Consider the following 17,717-nt stretch of genomic DNA (forward strand, 5'->3'; position numbering starts at 1 on the left):
TGGTTGTCTGATTCAAAATGGCCCAAACCAGTCCATTTCAGCTCACTAATGCCGAGGATATCAATCTTTATGCATTCCATTTCATTTTTGACAACTTCCAATTTTCCTAGATTCATACTTGTAAGCATTACAACTCAACAAAATGAAAATTAAAATCACTCTCTGCCCCTAACCTTCCAAACTGCTCCTCCTCCAAGACCTGTGTAAAAGTTTCTAATATGTTCCCCAGCTAACCAAGCCTGAAATTTGGGATTAATACTCAACCCCTCCTAATCCTCATACATCAGTTACAAAATTCTGCAGACATTCTCCCTCAGTATCTCTGTCTTCTCCTCATTACCCTCACCAGCTCTGGACTACTTCAATAGTGTTCCGACCTTCCGGCCTGTGGTCTCAGCCCTCTGTGATCTCTCTCCACACCACTAATGATTCCTTTCTGAAATGCTAATCTGACTAGTCACTTCCTATTTAAACCTCCTCAAACATGAAGACAAAAATTTAGATTCTTTGTTGTTGTTGTTTGCCATAGAGTTGGCCAGACTCATAGCAACCCCTCCTTGGGTTTCCGTGGCGGTATCATTACGGAAGTACATTGCCCAACCTTCCTTCCAAGGAAATATAAGGCATTCCAAAAAAATGACCTTTGCCTGTCATTCCAGCTGTTTTGCCATAATCTCCATCAGCATGGCCCACAAAGCCACTAATTAACCCATGATCTAAATTAAAACAATGTACTGTTAAAACAGTGAAGGATAACTGCTCCTAAGTCCCTCCTACATAGAGATCCTAAAGCTGCCACATCCTCCACTCTCTCAAATAACTTAAAAGGTTCTTCATGCACATCATGATCACTCATGTTGAATCCATTACCTTTCTTCTCTGCAGAACGTTCCTTCTCTGCCCACACTCAGAATATTGGTTACAGTCTCCATTTCTATAATAGAACAGCAATGCGAAACTGCTCATACCATTTCCAAAATTTATGAATCTGCCTTTAATAAGAATATGAAATATTTATATCATAGACCTTTGTTAGACAGTAAAACTTCAGACTGCCTCCAATCTAGGCCTAATAAGTGTCCAGCTGTTATTTATAAAGGATCAAACCAAAAACCAAACTCACTGCCACTTAGTTGATTGCAACGCATAGTGACCCTAACAGACAGAATACTATTGCCCCATAGGATTTCCAAGGTTGTAAATCTTTACAGAAGCAGACTGCCACATCTTTCTTTTGCAGAGAAGGCTAGTGGGTGCAAACTGCCGACCTTCTGGTTAGCAGCTAAGAGTTTTAACTACTGTGCCACAAGGGCTCCTAGGTATTTAGGACAGGGTCTGTTAAACTCTGTCTTTGGGTTAAGTTAGATTACTGGCATAGCCTGGATAACATTAGCCTGATCACAAGGTTAACAATCCATTTTCTGCCCCAACACACCCAAGAAATATGACATATCCTTCCTGAAAACAATAACTCATCACAGAACTTTTTTTTTTTAACTGGGAAGGGAGAAATCAAGGCATGCCCAGTGAGCACAGGTGTGTCTGTGTATGTACAGCTGTGTGGTAGTGAAGGTTGTGCATCAACTTGTCTGGGCCATCGTTTTGAGTGGCTGGGCAGCTGGATGTAGTTATTCCCTATGACAAGATTATTATAATCACCTCCATTATGGAATCTGCTGTAAGCAGGTAAGTAGTTGCCTTTGGTATGTGGTTTGCTTCCAGCATTTAAGGAGACGCTTTGAGGAAGGTCTCTAGCTTTTTGGCACGTTTGGAACCTGCCTATGGCAGAGTCCTCACCTCCAGTCCCAGAGTCTTTATCTCACTTTGTTGCTGCCAGTTTCAGGATTTCTGCTCGATTTGATCAGTGGCCTGTCGTGTTGCCTGCTACTTTTGGGATTGTGCCATTTCACCTGCTGACCCTGGTAGTTGTGAGAGTCAGAAGATGCCTCTAGCTCCATGGGCCTGGAACGAGAGGCAGAGCTGAAGCCTAAGGTCGAGGGGCCTTCACCCAGACCCTAGAGCCAGCACTCTGAATGTGGACTTCCAGCCTCCTAAACTGTAAGATAATAAACTCCTGTTCATTAAAGCCATCCACTTGTGGAGTTCCTGTTATAGCAGCACTAGTGAACCAAGACAACATGTATTAGGGGACAACAGCAGAGAGATTAAGTAAGATTTCTAGTTGTAAAAGTGTCCCCCAAGTGATTCCTTCTATCATGAAGGAAAAGGCCCTTTTGAGAAGCACTGGCACAGACCCTCACAGAATCATCATCATCACTTACAGAAGCCTTTAAATTTAGTGACACCATTAGAGACACATCAACTGTTTGCGATACTAGGGCCACAGCCCATTACATCCACACATCCTATGTGAAGATGACTGTCAGAATTTGATAATACGAAAAATTCCTACAATGTATGATGATATGCTGCTTCTACATTTCCAGTTTTTTTAGCTATGAAACACTGGGGCTGTTTTCACCTTGACTGAGTCATAGAAAGTTCAGAACTACTCCATTTTGCCCTAAAAACTATTTTTTTTCTTTCTATTTTGCCTGGACTTCTATCTTATCTCCAGCATTTATTATTATTTATTATTATTATTATTATTTATTCATCCTTGGGTGAATTATTTAACTTCTCTCTGCCTCAGCTTCTGCAGCTATAAAATGTGGTTGATAATACTACCTATCTTTTAGGGCTGTCCTCAGAAGTATATGAGATAATACACAAAGGCTTAGAACAGTGGCTACAAGAGTAAAACTCACTGCCATCGAATTGATTTGACTCATAGCAACCGTTCCTTGGGTTTCCAAGGCAGTATCTCTATGGAAGTAGATTCCCCAGTCATCCTTCCAAGAAGTGCCTGGTGGGTTTGAACTGCCAGCCTTCTGGTTAGCAGTCAAAATGCCTTATGCACTACACCACAGAGTCAACAACAACTCATCTCATGCTGTAGAGTCAGATTCGACTCATAGCGACCCCTCCTTGGGTTTCCAAAGCAGTATCACTATAGAATTAGATTGCCCCATCTTCCTTCTGAGGAGCAGCTGGTGGGTTTGAACCACCAGCCTTCTGGTTAGCAGTCCAATTCCTTAGGCACTATGCCATCAGAGCTCCCATGCCACAGAGGGTAAGCACCTCAAAAGGATTAGCTATTAATAGTCATGTTTATTTGAAATATTTTTATGGTAAAATATTTTTATGGTAAAAGCCACTTCAGATTCTTTTAAAAAAGAGATTAAAGAAAACAAAACCTACGAAAGTAGATTGTTCAGTCTTGCTTCCGTGGAGTAGCTGGTGGGTTTGAACGACCAACCTTCTGGTTAGCAGTCAGATGTCTTAGGCATTGTGCTATCAGAGCTCTTTAAAAGAGGTAAGCTATAAATAAGTATGCCTGACTCAAATCTCAGTATTCTTGTCAAGAAATAAAATCACGTCGCTGTACCCTGTAATGTTCAGATAGATTATAGCTGGAGTATTGTGTTCCATGCTAGCTGCCATCTTTAAGGTACATACAAAAATTAAATTCATTATTCACTTCCTCTTTCCAGAAATTGTCATGTGATCTAAAACTCAGTATGTCTGAAACTGCACTCATGATATGCCCTCTCCATCCAATCCTACTCTCCTTCTCACTGAATAGTACCCTTTATCCATCCAGAAACCCAGACATCATTCTTGGGTCTATCATTCTCATATGCATCAATCATCAATTTGCTTCTACCTCTTTCTTAAATCTTCTTAAAATGTTCACCTCTCTACTCCTACAACCTTAACTGAAGTCACTTTTGTGCTTTGGATGAAGCAGGTCACACATCACATTCCTGCTTTAGCCCATCGATGCGTTAATACTTTTCTTAGGAAAAAGGAAATCTCCTAGACCTTAGCATATAGCCTAGGTGGCCCTGCAACATCTGACCCCTATTAAAAACCTCAATCCCCACAAACCTAATGTCACTCTCCCCCCACCAAGCATACCAGACTTCTGACATTCAAGCCAGCAGCAGTTCACACTGCCTCAGGCCCCACGTATACATTTATTTCCTTGTCTAGAGCACCCCTTTCAAAAAAAAGCACCCAGCAAAAGCCTATTCACATTTTAAGTCTCTGCTTAAGCATCATTTCCTCCTGAGAAGAGCCTTTCCCATCAATACCTTGAATTTTCGCTCCCATATACCAGTAATCGAAACTTACTAAGGGTGTAATTAGTTTGTTTTTATTTTTTTTCACTGTCTCCTCAGCTGGAACATAAAGCATAAACATCTGTGAAGGCAGGGTCTGTCTTAATTGTTTCTGCTAGACCCTCAGCAGTTAGTAATCTAGTTTGCATACGGGTAATATTTAATAAATATTTGTTAATGTGTAGATATCCTGAGGCTACAAAGATAAATAAGGCATGGCCTCTACCCTCAAGGAGTTCATAGAGCAACAGAGAGAAAGACATGACACACAGAAAGGTTTGTAGTAAATGTCTAAATGACAGCCAGAGGGAGCTATGAACTCCCCTTGAATTTGTAGCCGTGTAGACGTGGTGTAAGGCAGTCAAGGGAAACCTCAGCGATTAGAATACTTAAGTTGGATCTTAAGGAAAGGTAAGCATTTATATTAAAAAGATGTGAGAAGGGTATTCCAAATGTAGGAAAGTATGTGTAAGGAGATACAATGTGGTCCAGCAAAGCTCATTTTGAGACAGAAGTTTGATATGTCACTAAGTTAAATATGAACTACATATGAAGGCTAGTGAGAAACAGAGCTAAAGAGGTAGATTGAGGTGCCTTGTAAACCACACTAAGGCGCTTAGATTGCATACATTAAATGGTTTTAAGCCAACTCACCCACTACCACCAAGGCTATTACGACTCACAGTGACCCTACAGTACAGAGCAGAACTGCTCCATAGGATTTCCAAGTCTATAAATCTTTACAGAAGCAGACTGCTTCATCTTTCTCCCACAGAGCAGCCAGCAGGAGACCTGGTTAGCAGCCGAATGCCTCAGCCACTGCACCACCAGAACACTCTACTGTCGAGTCGATTTCGACTCACAGCAACCCCTCTTTGGGTTTCTGGGGCAGTATCACAACAGAAGTAGATTGCCCCATCTTCCTTCCAAAGAGTGGACAGAGCTCTCAGCTTTTAAGCCAGGGAGGGGTGAAATCAGATTAAGAGCTCGATCAAGCAGCAGTGTGGAAAATGGATTATAGGGTCCTGGGACTGGGTCTAAACTCACTGCCATTGAGACAATCAACTCATAGCGACCCCTCCTTGGGTTTCTGAGGCAGTATCTCTATGGAAGTAGATTGCCCAATTTTCCTTCTGAGGAGTGGCTGGTGGGTTTGAACCATCAGCCTTCTGGATAGCAGTCAAATGCCTTTAGGCACTATGCCACCAGAGCTCTCTGGGGCCGGCTAATACAAGAGTCAAAGGAGACATGACAAAAGACCTAAACCAAAGTAAAAACTGTGGAAAAGAATGCAGAGGAAATGTAAAGCAGATAGAAAAGAGAGTTGATTGGCAAGCAATGGAAGGAGGTACAGAAGCAGTAGCAATCTAGATCTACTCTTTAGGGAACAGGGACAACTTTGAGGAGGAAGGGGGAATGATGAGACTGCTTTTAGACAACTGGGTACAGTCCAATAGTCAGTATGTCTACAGGTCTTTGATTCAGGTAAAAGATATGGATTAGTTACATATATTGAAAGTCATCAAAATAAAAACCAGTAAATGCTACTATCGAAATACCACTCTTTCTTATGCAAAACCAATGTTCCTGAAACACCAGGTGTCTTAATTATTGCATTTCCTGTTTGTCGCTAACATTTATTATATCTATTTTACAACATTCTGGATTGTTTCCCTATTTTACAAAGATTAAATGCTTTTAGGAACCTTCCAGAATGTAATCTCAAATAAGCTGAAACAATAACCAAATTTTCATCATTTTTCTTCTGTAGCTTTGAGGGCTGCAACTAGAGGATGGGGGGCAGCATTACCCGACCTCCCCTCCTCTAACTTCGTAAGGGCAAGACTGAGGCTCAGCATCAGCAACATTAGCCCAAAGCTCATTCCTACGATGAAGAGGTCGTATATGCTGCCATTGTCCAACATCTTCACCAATTCTGACACCAATCGTCCCTGCCATGGCACACTACTTCTCTACTCAGTTCATTAAGTCACTGCAATGGCTGCGCAAAATTCATGGATTTATTAGGGAAGTAAAAGGTTGCAAGTCAGTATTAAAAACAGCTCAGGGTGCACTTTTTCAATCATGACAGCTTCTTCTCAGCCGCTTCTCTCTGGCCTCTACCCTGCTCAGGGGAGTGTTTAGCTTTGCAGATAGGCACCCAAAGAGACACTCCTGTCTGAACGCACTCACTTGCTCACTCTGTGGGCCAGGAAGCCTGCTGCTAAGTTTCATGTCGGTCTCTAGGTTCTGATCCACTGCTGTCTTTCTCAACCCTCTCTCTCTGCCATCTCAGTGCAGGGATCTTGGGTCCAAGGATGTGATCCACTCCCTGCTCTTTGCTCCTGATGGTAGGAAGATCCCCTTTCACCTCTGAGATGGCAGTCCAAACCCAGCGACAGCAAAACTGACCAACCCTCCTGTCAGGGTTCCATACACCTTATTTGCACAGTCTAACCCAAACAAGGGTACCACGTACCTTATTTACATTATTAGTAAGCTGCCTAATCCCCCTGGTGGGTCACAAGCACCCTACATTTGCATAGTCCAACCCAGTCATCCAGTGGGAGTCACAAAAAGCATGACTAGAAGAGCCATAGTAATGTTTCATTGTACCTCAAGGGCCAGTAGAAGAGCATATGGCTAGAAACATTATCAAGACTGCTCTAATAGTTTATAGGCTAAAAAGAGTATCTAGTTTATTTAGTTTAACTGTTTAATATGTTATTACATCTGAGAAGAGTATTCTAAAAAGGGTTCTAATAAAAATACTCCCAGACTACTCAGTAGAAAAGCATGCAATTTAATTGTCTTTAGTGTAAACAGGGAACTAAACCACAAATTATATATCAAGGATTTAAAACTAAGCAAGTTGAGACAATTTAATTTATGCATAATTATCACCATCAGTACCCGCTATTTTATTACTGGAACATACAAATACAAACAATGATGGTATGTATGCAAATAACAAAATTCACAGTGTATTTTCCTCTACTGACTATTCTGTTCTTTTGACTATAATTTAAATGTTACATATTGGACAGTGACCCATTTTACTGCGATCAAGTATTATGGGCATCCTTAAACAAAATAGTCACAGCAAGTCTATCTACCATCATAATCTAACAAACTAAAAGGGCTTCTTCTTAGATGTAACCCTAGACCTCATCTTTATTCTGTACTCTTCTATTCACGTCTCTCATCAAAATCAGTCATACGGTTCAGAGAGTGAAGTAGAAGCAAAGAGAAAATCCTTTTTCCTAACAATGAAGAAGCCTGCAGGCTGACTCTGGTTTTGCCAGAATTAATAATTCTCTCTTTAAATTTACTTGTGAGATTGAGAAGCCCCTGGAGTTCTCTGGAATTATCATTAAGCATCAGGGCATCCATTAATGCTCTGCTTAGTGTCCTGTAAAATTCCTGAGATCAGGCAGATCTCCATGGGACCACTGGCTGGCCGAACCTACCACCTCAATCTGGTTGGAGCCCATATCCCCAAGAGTCCAACAACAGGACAAGGAGCACCTTCATGCCACGTAGTCACCACAGTCTATTCAGCAAAACACTCCCTCCTGAACCTCCAGGCAGGTACACATGGGTACCCTTGCATTCCTTCCAGTGTATCTCCTGCCCTGCCTTCAAAAATTCTTGATTCCTAGAATACAGTCAATTGCCACAAAATGCACTGATTTGATTTGCCTCCCTCTATATTTGTTACCAAAAGCTAAGAATATGATACAATTGTGATAACACCACTTTAAAAAAATGATTTTATTGTATGCCAGAACAGTAATTTTCCCACACTTGAAAATGTTTTAATTTTTAAGTCACTTTTGTTTTATAAATTCACTAAGCAAATTGACTTAATGAAGGAATTCAAGAGACACAAATTCAACATAGAAATGTTTAAATCAGTTATTTCTTTCTCAAGTACTATGAAGAATAAGACATTGCATTCTAATAGTCGGCTCATGATACATGCAGTGGAAAGCATGCAAATACACACATATGCCCCTAAAATGCCAAGAAGTTAAAGGTTCTTTGTAAGTTTTCAGTATTTACCAAATTTGTACAATGAACATTAAAGTATGTCACAAAAAGTCAGTTTAAAGATAAACATGCTAAGATATACTGGTTAAGAGAAAATTACTATTTTTGTAGCAAGATATAAACAAACTTGAAATAATTGCACTTACTTTCTGCTCAAGGCTTTCCTGAAACAAAAGTCCAAAGTAGTCCTTCTCTAAGAGATTGAGATGTCCACATACTTTGTCAAATAATACTTGCCCTTTAGCATGTTTCTAGAGGAAAAAAAAAAATAGTGTCTTTACTTTTCAAGCACTGAAGAGTCTAAAAGTACTGTAAATAAAAGGCATTATCAGATACATAGCTTACTATAAATTAAGACTTTTTTTTCCAACTTCCTTGTATAATACAAAAGTGATTTTTTCACTATAGTTCACACAAGCACGCACACACATAAAGCATAAATTCTACAATGAAGAGGTCAGAGAGATGACCTCTGCTTTATTTCTACTCTACATAAATATAAACAGGATTAAAATAAGCAAAATTTTAGCAGTTTGTAAATTATTATTCATTTCTTTTTTTAAAAAAAGTATAAAAATATGTGCCAAGTGCCTCTCTTAATTTCTCAAGGTGGCTGATGACATACCCACTGCAAAAACGGCAAGGAGGCCACCTGTTCTGACCTCCTCTAACCCTACGAGGGGAAGGCAGGATTACCAGCAGTAAACCAAGGCCTATTACTGCAAGGCCAAACATGCTGCCTCCCTCCAGCCCTTTCACTAACCGTTCCTCCCAAAGCACCCACCACCTCTCTCCTGGGTTCGATAATTCACTGCAGTGGCCACACAGAACTCACAGACTACAGGGTTTATTAGGGAAGCACCAGTCTACAACTCAAATTCAGGAAGAATGCTCAGTCTCTCTCTCAGCCCACCGTCCCTCAGCCAAGAGTCTCTCACAGTCTCTTTCCCAGCAGTGCTGGTCCCTCGGTGTCTCACTCAGCAATGCGTGTCTCTTGTGTCTCTTTCAGGGCCATGTGTCTCTTTCAGCAGCATGTCTTCCTCAACCAGCAGTCAGAGAGAGTTCTGCCTCCAGGAGGCCTCCTTTTTGAGCCCGGCAGGGTGGTCAAACTAGCCAATTATAGCATCAGAACTCTAAGCAACTGAGAGAGAGTGGGCACCTCCCAGAACATTGTTTTGTGCCACGCCCAACAGAAATACTCCAGGTGGACACCTTCAGCAACCAGGAGCTCCTCAGGCCTCATAGCAAATCCCACCTTGGAGTTTACAAAGACTTATGGGTAGAAAAGCCACACTAAGTAATTTACTATACCACACCCACAAAGTGCTCTCCATAGGAAAATTAATTAGCCCTGTCATTCAAGGGATCCTGATATAAATCATTCCATCAGTAGGCCTGACTTTGTTCTATGATATTTGTAGAATAGACTTTTTTTTTTTTTTTAAATGCAAGTTACATTTCTCTTTAAAATCTTGTAAAGAATGATATGATGCTCACTCCTTCGGACACGTTTTTTAAAATAATACAAAGTATTGGACTGAGACAATAATCAACTGCTTCAAACCCATTTAACATATTTTTGCCAGGAGTAGACTTATTTTGTGTGTTTTTTAACCAACTTAAGAGCTGCTGTCAACAGAGACGTAAAAACTTCTGAAAGCTATAGAAGAAAAATTCATTGTCTAATTAATGACAAAATACAATTAGAGTGATGGCACATTCCCAATTAAGATGCACATGTTTCTGGGAACACCCAGCTGTGAGATCAGGTCAGACACACACCTCCTTCCCCAGATGCACTTATATAGTAAGCAACCAGTGGGCTGAAAGTAGAAAAAGAACAAGCCATCAGACTTTTTCATCCTCAAAATGGCCTCACAGTATCAAGATGTACACCTGATAGCACATCTAGCATGTGAAAATTAATTTCCCCACATATGTATTTTTTAAATGGAATAAGATATAAAATAAGTACAACTCTGATAAGAGATTTCAAAAGATCATCTTCACAAAAATTTAAGTGTGTTTCTCTCTCTGACTTAGCCATATCTTCCTCCCCTTTGTGACAAACAGGTAAGAAACCAATGTCTGAAAGAGTCATCATCGTTAGGTACCATCAAGTCCACCCCAGTTCATAGCAAACCTACTAAAGAGTATTAAATCCTTCATAATAACAGTTCTTAGAAAGTAAAATTATGTCAGATAGTAGAAGGAAGAGGGAGAAAGTGACATAGATTATATTATTTCAAGATAATAAACAAGGTGCTATACACATCACTATGGATTCAGAGCAGATTTAGTATCTAGTGTTACTAAGAGCATTTAACATAGATACATGTTTATAGGTCCACATATTTAAGGTAAATACAAATACAGTGTAGTAGGTAAGAGTAGGAGTTACTGGGTGGTAAACAGGTAAGTGGTCAATTACTAGCCAAAAAGTTGGCAGTTCAAACGCACCCAGCGGCACCTTGGAAGACAGGCTGGTGATCTGCTTCTGAAAGGCTACAGTCTTGAAAACTCAGTGGGGCACTTCTTACAGCCAAATCTGCTGCCACTGATTCAGCAGAGATCAAAAGTGTTTTAGAGCCACAAAAGAAAGGTCATTATTAATATATCATACTTTCTCACTGGTTTTCCATCTCAAAAACAGAAACCTGCTCTCATGGAGAGAATTCTCCAAAGATGGAAAGAAAAAAAAAAAAAAAAACAATCTGAAGTTGACCATCACAATTTGGTGTTGGTATGCTAGGCCGTACATGGGGACATCAGCACGAGGGTTAGAGTTAGACCCAGTCAATTCATCATTCAACATTCTGGAGGCACTTTATTGTTACCAGACAAATGTGACAGGAAGCAAAGCACTTTATTTCCTTATCTGTAAGATGGGAATAATAGCTACCTCACAGCTCAACAAGCTAGTATATGTCAAAGTGCCAAACAAGGTACCTCATAGGTCCCACTTTTGTTCTTCACTACCTTACATGTAACAAGTACCAAAATATCTTCTGGATGCTCAAACTGTTTCTTTACTATCCTCTCCTTCCCTTTCCAGGATACAGATATTTTAAAAGCTTGATGAGATCCTGATAGCACACATATACCACTTAAGTTTTCATTCTGTCTCCATCTTCAAAGACTGGCTCGAAGGACAAAATTCAACAATACTGTGATGCACATGCTGAGAGAAATATGTTTAAAAGTGCTATGAGAGCACCAAGGATAGAATGAGTAACTGTGTCTGAGAAAACTGAAAGCTTCATGGAGAATATGGCATATGAAATGAATCCTAAGGAAGAAATTAGTTTTTATGGCAATGAAAACAGCATATTCAAAAGCACTTACTTTTCACTTTGGATGTTTATAGAGTCTAACAGAGCTGATTTCTATTCAAAAGATACTGGAGGATGCAGTAAGAAGAAAAAAAGCAACTCATCCATAATGGACAAGCCATGCAGTATGACTGCTAGTTACACTATCCCACTCTCAGATGACTGCAAAGACTTACCAAGCTTAAAGAGTCAACATATATTGATTTAGCATATAATGTACTCCAGTTTCTATGCTAAAATACTGGGGCAAACCATGATGAATAAGACATACATGTTGTCAGGAAATTTACATTCAGTTGTAAAGACAGAAGAAATAAAGTTGTCTTTTTCAAAGAAAGTCCTTATAAATCTACCATTCTGGTCATAATTAGGTACCTGATGTAAAGGAAACTTACCAATGGTCTTTAAGGCAGCCTGAAATGAGAGCCCTGACCAACAATGTCTTACTCTGGAAATAAATGTTAACACATACAACCACATCTTCCCTCAGAGATCTTAAATATAAGATTGGTATACATATTTATGTACACACACATGCACACATAAAGTCCTGGGGTAGGGTTGGTGCAAACCCAGAAGGAGAGACAGTGAGGAGGTATCAACAGTAAGGAGGTTGGCAAGCAGAAACCAAGGATATTAAGAGGCAGACCTGTATTTGCCAAAGTGTGTGTGTACATAAGGGAAAAATTCTGCTTACTGTATACAACCACCACATATCAAAACTCCTATTTCCATCTTAGGTACCATGAGAAGTTCTACGGTGGAAAAAAACCTTTTTTCCATCATTTCACCTGTTGTGTCCCAAAATTATTTGGCTAAAGAAACCTCTATCTTCATTTAATGCATTACTTATTAACTTATTCCATAGCTCACCATAGACCACAGCTCAAAAAATGAGATAGAGAACATGACTACAATCAGGCCCCCATGCAGGTTTGGAGACTGGCATCAACATTATCTGTTTGATTCATAAATGCCAACAGAAAGTCCAGTTTAAACTGGTCCAGGGCTGGATATGCTCTCAGGTATCTGGCAGAAGTAAATATATTTCCATGGATAAAATTCCAACAAATACCTCCTTATCTGTATAATGGGAATAATAGATATTTCAACAAATACAAATAATCAGAAAATTGCAAAACAAGCAAGGAAACCAGCCACCGTTATTGAGAATTAGACACAGTATCAGAATCAGACTTAAAGTCATCAAGTAAGTAACAGGGAGCTCTGGCGTAGTGTCTAAGGCATTTGACTGCTAAGCAGAAAGCTGGCAGTTCAAACTCACTGAATAATTATATTTTATATGTTTATGGAATTGAAGAATATTAAAAATATCACTGTAAAAAGATTATCAAAAAACATTATTTAGAAAATAATCAAACAGAATACCATATATTAATAAAACTATAATATCACCTATAAATAAAAAGTATAATAAACTAAATTATAATCCAAATGGACAGGATCTGACATAACTGAACTACACAATCTGGAAAAAATCCCCCAGAATGTAGCACAGAAGGACAAAGAGGGAGAAAATATGAAAACGTTTTACAAACATGGAAACAGAATGAAGAGGTCTACATGCACCTCGTAAGAAAGATAACAGGGGAGAGGCAATACGAAAAGACATCACAGCAGAAAGTTTTCCTGAACTGATAAATGCTACAAACCCTCAAATTAAAGAAACTCAATGGATCCCTAGCAAGATAAATAAAATTCCTTAATCTACAATCATTTTATTCCATTAATTTATTATTTGTATTCATAAACATTTAAGGGTTTTGACATATTATTTAAAATAGTAGATATAATAAAGCCCTTAAGATGAAGAAAGCACTTGAGCTAAATAATAAGAAAATTGTAACCGAAAACTTGGAAGTCAGTCCTAAGAAACTTAAAATTAATCTCTCAGCTTTTGGAAACTAATTCAAGAAGGCGAAGAAAGTAAGTAGCATATTTCTTCTTATCTAATAAAGAAAATATATCAGATAATCAGGAGACACATTTTAAATGCTACATATTAAATGTTCCAAGTTATTCCATTTAACAGTAAAAATCTGCAATTACACTTGCCTGGCTAGGCTCTGAAAGCAATACAAGTCAGGGCTCACAGCTTCTTTTCTGCCTTTTGCCATGGTTATCTCATCATTTAGGACAGGGAAACCAAAATACAACCCATAATTATAACATAGTAAAACCTGTGTCAGCCAGAAGCTGTGTAAGGTGAAAACTGGTCAGAGAAGTAAAACCCAAAATATTTTCCACTGAAATAAGCAAGAAAAGTGTAAGAGTGCACCCTGTCAAAGGCGGAAAACTTGCGAGACCTGGAAAAAAAACAAGGCAGTTTTGTCAAGTTCTAGCTCTCACAGGTCTCACTGTACATAAAAATGGGCAGAAGGCATGGATGCTGGAATTGTCTTCTCCCCTCCCAGATTCTGGTATGCACTTTCAGTAGAATCGCTCTCAATAACATGGAACAAAGAACTGTGGAGAAATCACAGAGACCTGGATTGGAGTGCTAGTCCCGCCACTTAAAAGTATAACCTGTGTGATCTCAGGCACATTACTTAACTTTTCCGTGCTTCAGTTGCTCTCTTTAAAATAAAAATGACCACCTTACAAGATTATATGAAGAAGAACGTGGCATCAGGATTGGAGGAAGGCTCATTAACAACCTGCGATACGCAGATAACACAACTTTGCTTGCTGAAAGTGAAGATGACTTGAAACACTTACTGATGAAGATTAAAGACTACAGTCTGCAGTATGGATTACATCTCAATATAAAGAAAACAAAAATCCTCACAACCAGTCCAATAAACAGCTTCATGATAAATGGAGAAAAGATTGAAGTTGTCAAGGATTTCACATTACTTGGTTCTACAATCAACACCAATGGAAGCAGCAGTCAAGATATCAGACGCCATACTGCACTGGGCAAATCTGCTGCAAAAGACCTCTTTCAAGTGCTGAAGAGCAAAGACATCTCCTTGAAGAGTAAAGTGCACCTAACCCAAGCCATGGTATTTTCAATTGCCTCTTATGCATGTGAGAGCCAGACAATGAATAAGGAAGACCGAAGAAGAGTTGATGTTTTTGAGTTGTGGTGTTGGAGAAGAATGCTAAGAGTACCATGGTCTGCTGAAAGGACTAACAGATCTGTCCTGGAGGAAGTGCAGCCGGAATGCTCCTTGGAAGCGAGAATGGCCAGACTCCGTCTCACCTACTTTGGTCATGCTGTCAGAAGGAACCATTCCCTGGAGGAGGATATCATACTTGGTAAAGTGGAGGGTCAACAACAAAGGAGAAGCCCCTCAACAAGGTGAATTGACACAGTGGCTGCAACTACGGGCTCAGGTATAGCAAGGATCGTGAAGCTGGCAAAAGACCAGCCGGGCAGTGTTTTGTTCTGCTGGACACAGGATCACTATGAGTTGGAGACAACTCAATGGCACCTAACAACCACCACCGCCACCTTACAAGGGCCGTTGGATGGCACAAATGGTTATGCATTGAACCACTTACCAAAAGACTGATGGCTCAAACCCACCTAGAGGTGCCTCAGAAGACAGGTCTGGCAATCTGCTTCTGAAAGGTCACAGTCTTGAAAAGTCTATAGAATGGTTCTACTCCACACATAGGATCACATGAGTCAGAATCAACTCGACACAACTAACAATAACTAAGAGTAATGAGAGAATTAAACGAAGTGTATATAAAAACCCTTCAAGTTGATTCCAACTCACAGCAACTATACAGGACAGAGTAGTACTGCACCCCCCCAGGGTTTCCAACACTGTAAATATTTACAACCTGTTTCATCTTTCTCCTGTGGAGCAGTAGGTATGTTCAAACTGCTTTACCCTCCAGAGCTCCTGAGGTGTGTATATAAAGTGCTTATTATTATTAAATCCAATTTCCTTATTTCAGAAATGAGAAAACTGAAGAATGGAGAGACTGATGTAACTTTTCAGTCTGGTTTCCTGATCTTATTTTTTAAGGAACTGAATACCTTGTTTGTGATACTCAAAAACATGTATATCCTCAACTTCTACCGAGGAAGGTAATCTTCTCCTATTATCACTGCTTTATTTTTATAAACAGCTTGAATTCTATGGCATTAAAGGGCTACAAAGACACATTTGTTAAGCAAGCAGAATATATAGACATTTTGCTTTGCAACTTACACCTGAGATACCAGTACACATAGCTGGCTCATTAGTTGTCATGGCTATTAGGAGGGATTGCCTCAGACAGGGTGAGCTACTGATTTACTGAGATAGACCTTCAATTTCTTTTATACCTTTTATTTATTTCCAACGATTGAAATAGTATCTCAACTTCTAGACAAATCTCTAAAATTTCCTTCCCTATGAAGACTTTTCTCATCTTTCAATATCTCATCTTTCTCCCTCAAGAACTTTATTTCGCATCTATGCATTTACTCTTATATTTTACTTCCTGAGACTGAGTTCTTTAAGAACAGCTATGGTGTTATTTGGGCTGTTCCTAAAGCACCTCACCCTCACTGAGTAACTAGCTCATGGGCAGGCCAAAGATAGCTGTTGGATGTTGTGGCTGCCGTAACTCCAGCCAAAAAAACGGCAGAGTTGAGTCTAGAATTGAGGCCTCTGGCTAACAGCCTTATGCAATCTCCTGGATCTAACTCACGGACTTCCAGTCCTTAGACATTCAAGGTACTAAGCCAAACGCACACTGCCAACTAGAATCTGGGAGAAGAATAGCCATAGCCCTACATTTTAACCATTCTACATTGTCCCAAAATACTTCCTTAGTAATTAGAGCATTTCCAAAGACTCTGTGGGAACTACAAGAATGACATAAGCAGAAAAGCTAATATGATCCTTTCTTTTAAGGACAGGCCGTGCCCCACCTTTACACAGAAGGGGACAGCAGAGTTTTCAGAGTCTTCACTAAGACATCAGTTTCATTGTGTTATTTCTTCTTGCTGTGTCTTCTTTATATCTGTTCCTACACTGGAAACGTTACACAGTACAAACTGTGTCAATTTCTATTCTGGTAATGTGGCACCGAGTTAATTAAGTAATTAAAACCATATAACTCTTAATAAAACTTGCCAAGTACACTTCAAAAAGAAATCTTACTTTCTACATAAAATTCCAACGTGCTTAGCAATCTGTTTTTCCCTCTGTCTGACTCTAACTCTACTTATACCAGTGACCAGCTATATAAAACAACATGCTGAAAACTTTTTTCAATGAAAAAGACTTTGGTCTGCCTTCCAGGTACCAGATTTAAAAAAAGAAAAAAAGGATTGAAAAATACATGAGACATCCAAAGAGGGGAAACAAACCAGATGATTTAGATGGGTTTAATACACATAGTATTCAAGGATTGGAAACCTAGCTTTGAGGAACTTTCCCTTTTTTAAAAAAAAAAAAAAGCGAAGACATCCACACTAGGCCCAGCTGAAGAGAGGCAGGTTGGAATCTGAGAAGCTGAGCTAAGTTCCCCGTGCCTATGCTGTTATTTGTGGCATTCATTATTGAGGCCAAAACATGACATTTCTGGAGCCCTCTCAACCTAGAAGAATTTGTGCAACTGCTTATCCGGCAGATTGCAGTAGACAACACACACCACGGCCATTTTATAAAGCACCATCACTGCCTCCGTGTAGGCCTCATCACACTACAGTTATTGTGTCCTGGGGATTCAGTGATGGGAAGGGCACAATGCAATCCATACATCACAGCCCCTGAGCTATGTATTTTGCACTAGCTCTAAACTACATAATACAAATATAAAAGGGCAAGGAAAGAAAGGTAGGCACAGAGTAAACACAACAAATGATACACTGTGGGGGCATAGTGGGGATCAACTATCACCATACAGAAGAGAATGTTTAAAGACTAAGGCCATGGTTTAGCAGATAATTCTTTTCCTACCAATATGAGTGAGCTGTCAACACACCCCTGTTCCAAAGATCATTCAAAGCCCAGAAAAAAAAAGCAAGAAATCTTATCTTTTTTTCTGTTAAAAAATACTAATTACAGAATCAAATGAGTCTGAATCAAATTTACTAGAATCAAAAGTATTCTAATACTTTCAAGTAAACTGCCCCAGATCACTAATGAGTATTAAGTTTCAAAACAAATTTCTAATT

General features: G+C 39.5%; 1 protein-coding gene across 1 annotated transcript in view; it reads right to left on the reverse strand.

The window, feature by feature from the left end:
- EPB41L2 (erythrocyte membrane protein band 4.1 like 2) overlaps positions 1-17,717 on the reverse strand; it is a 119,710-nt gene that overhangs the window by 78,246 nt on the left and 23,747 nt on the right. Inside the window, exon 3 of the mRNA XM_042781850.1 lies at positions 8,384-8,488. Coding sequence (XP_042637784.1) covers positions 8,384-8,488 — 105 coding nt within the window. The remainder of the gene's footprint in view (positions 1-8,383; positions 8,489-17,717) is intronic.

Source organism: Orycteropus afer, unplaced genomic scaffold (assembly GCF_000298275.1).
Source record: "Orycteropus afer afer isolate SDZICR_OR568_19922 unplaced genomic scaffold, OryAfe1.0 scaffold00182, whole genome shotgun sequence".
Taxonomy (NCBI): Eukaryota; Metazoa; Chordata; class Mammalia; order Tubulidentata; family Orycteropodidae; genus Orycteropus; species Orycteropus afer.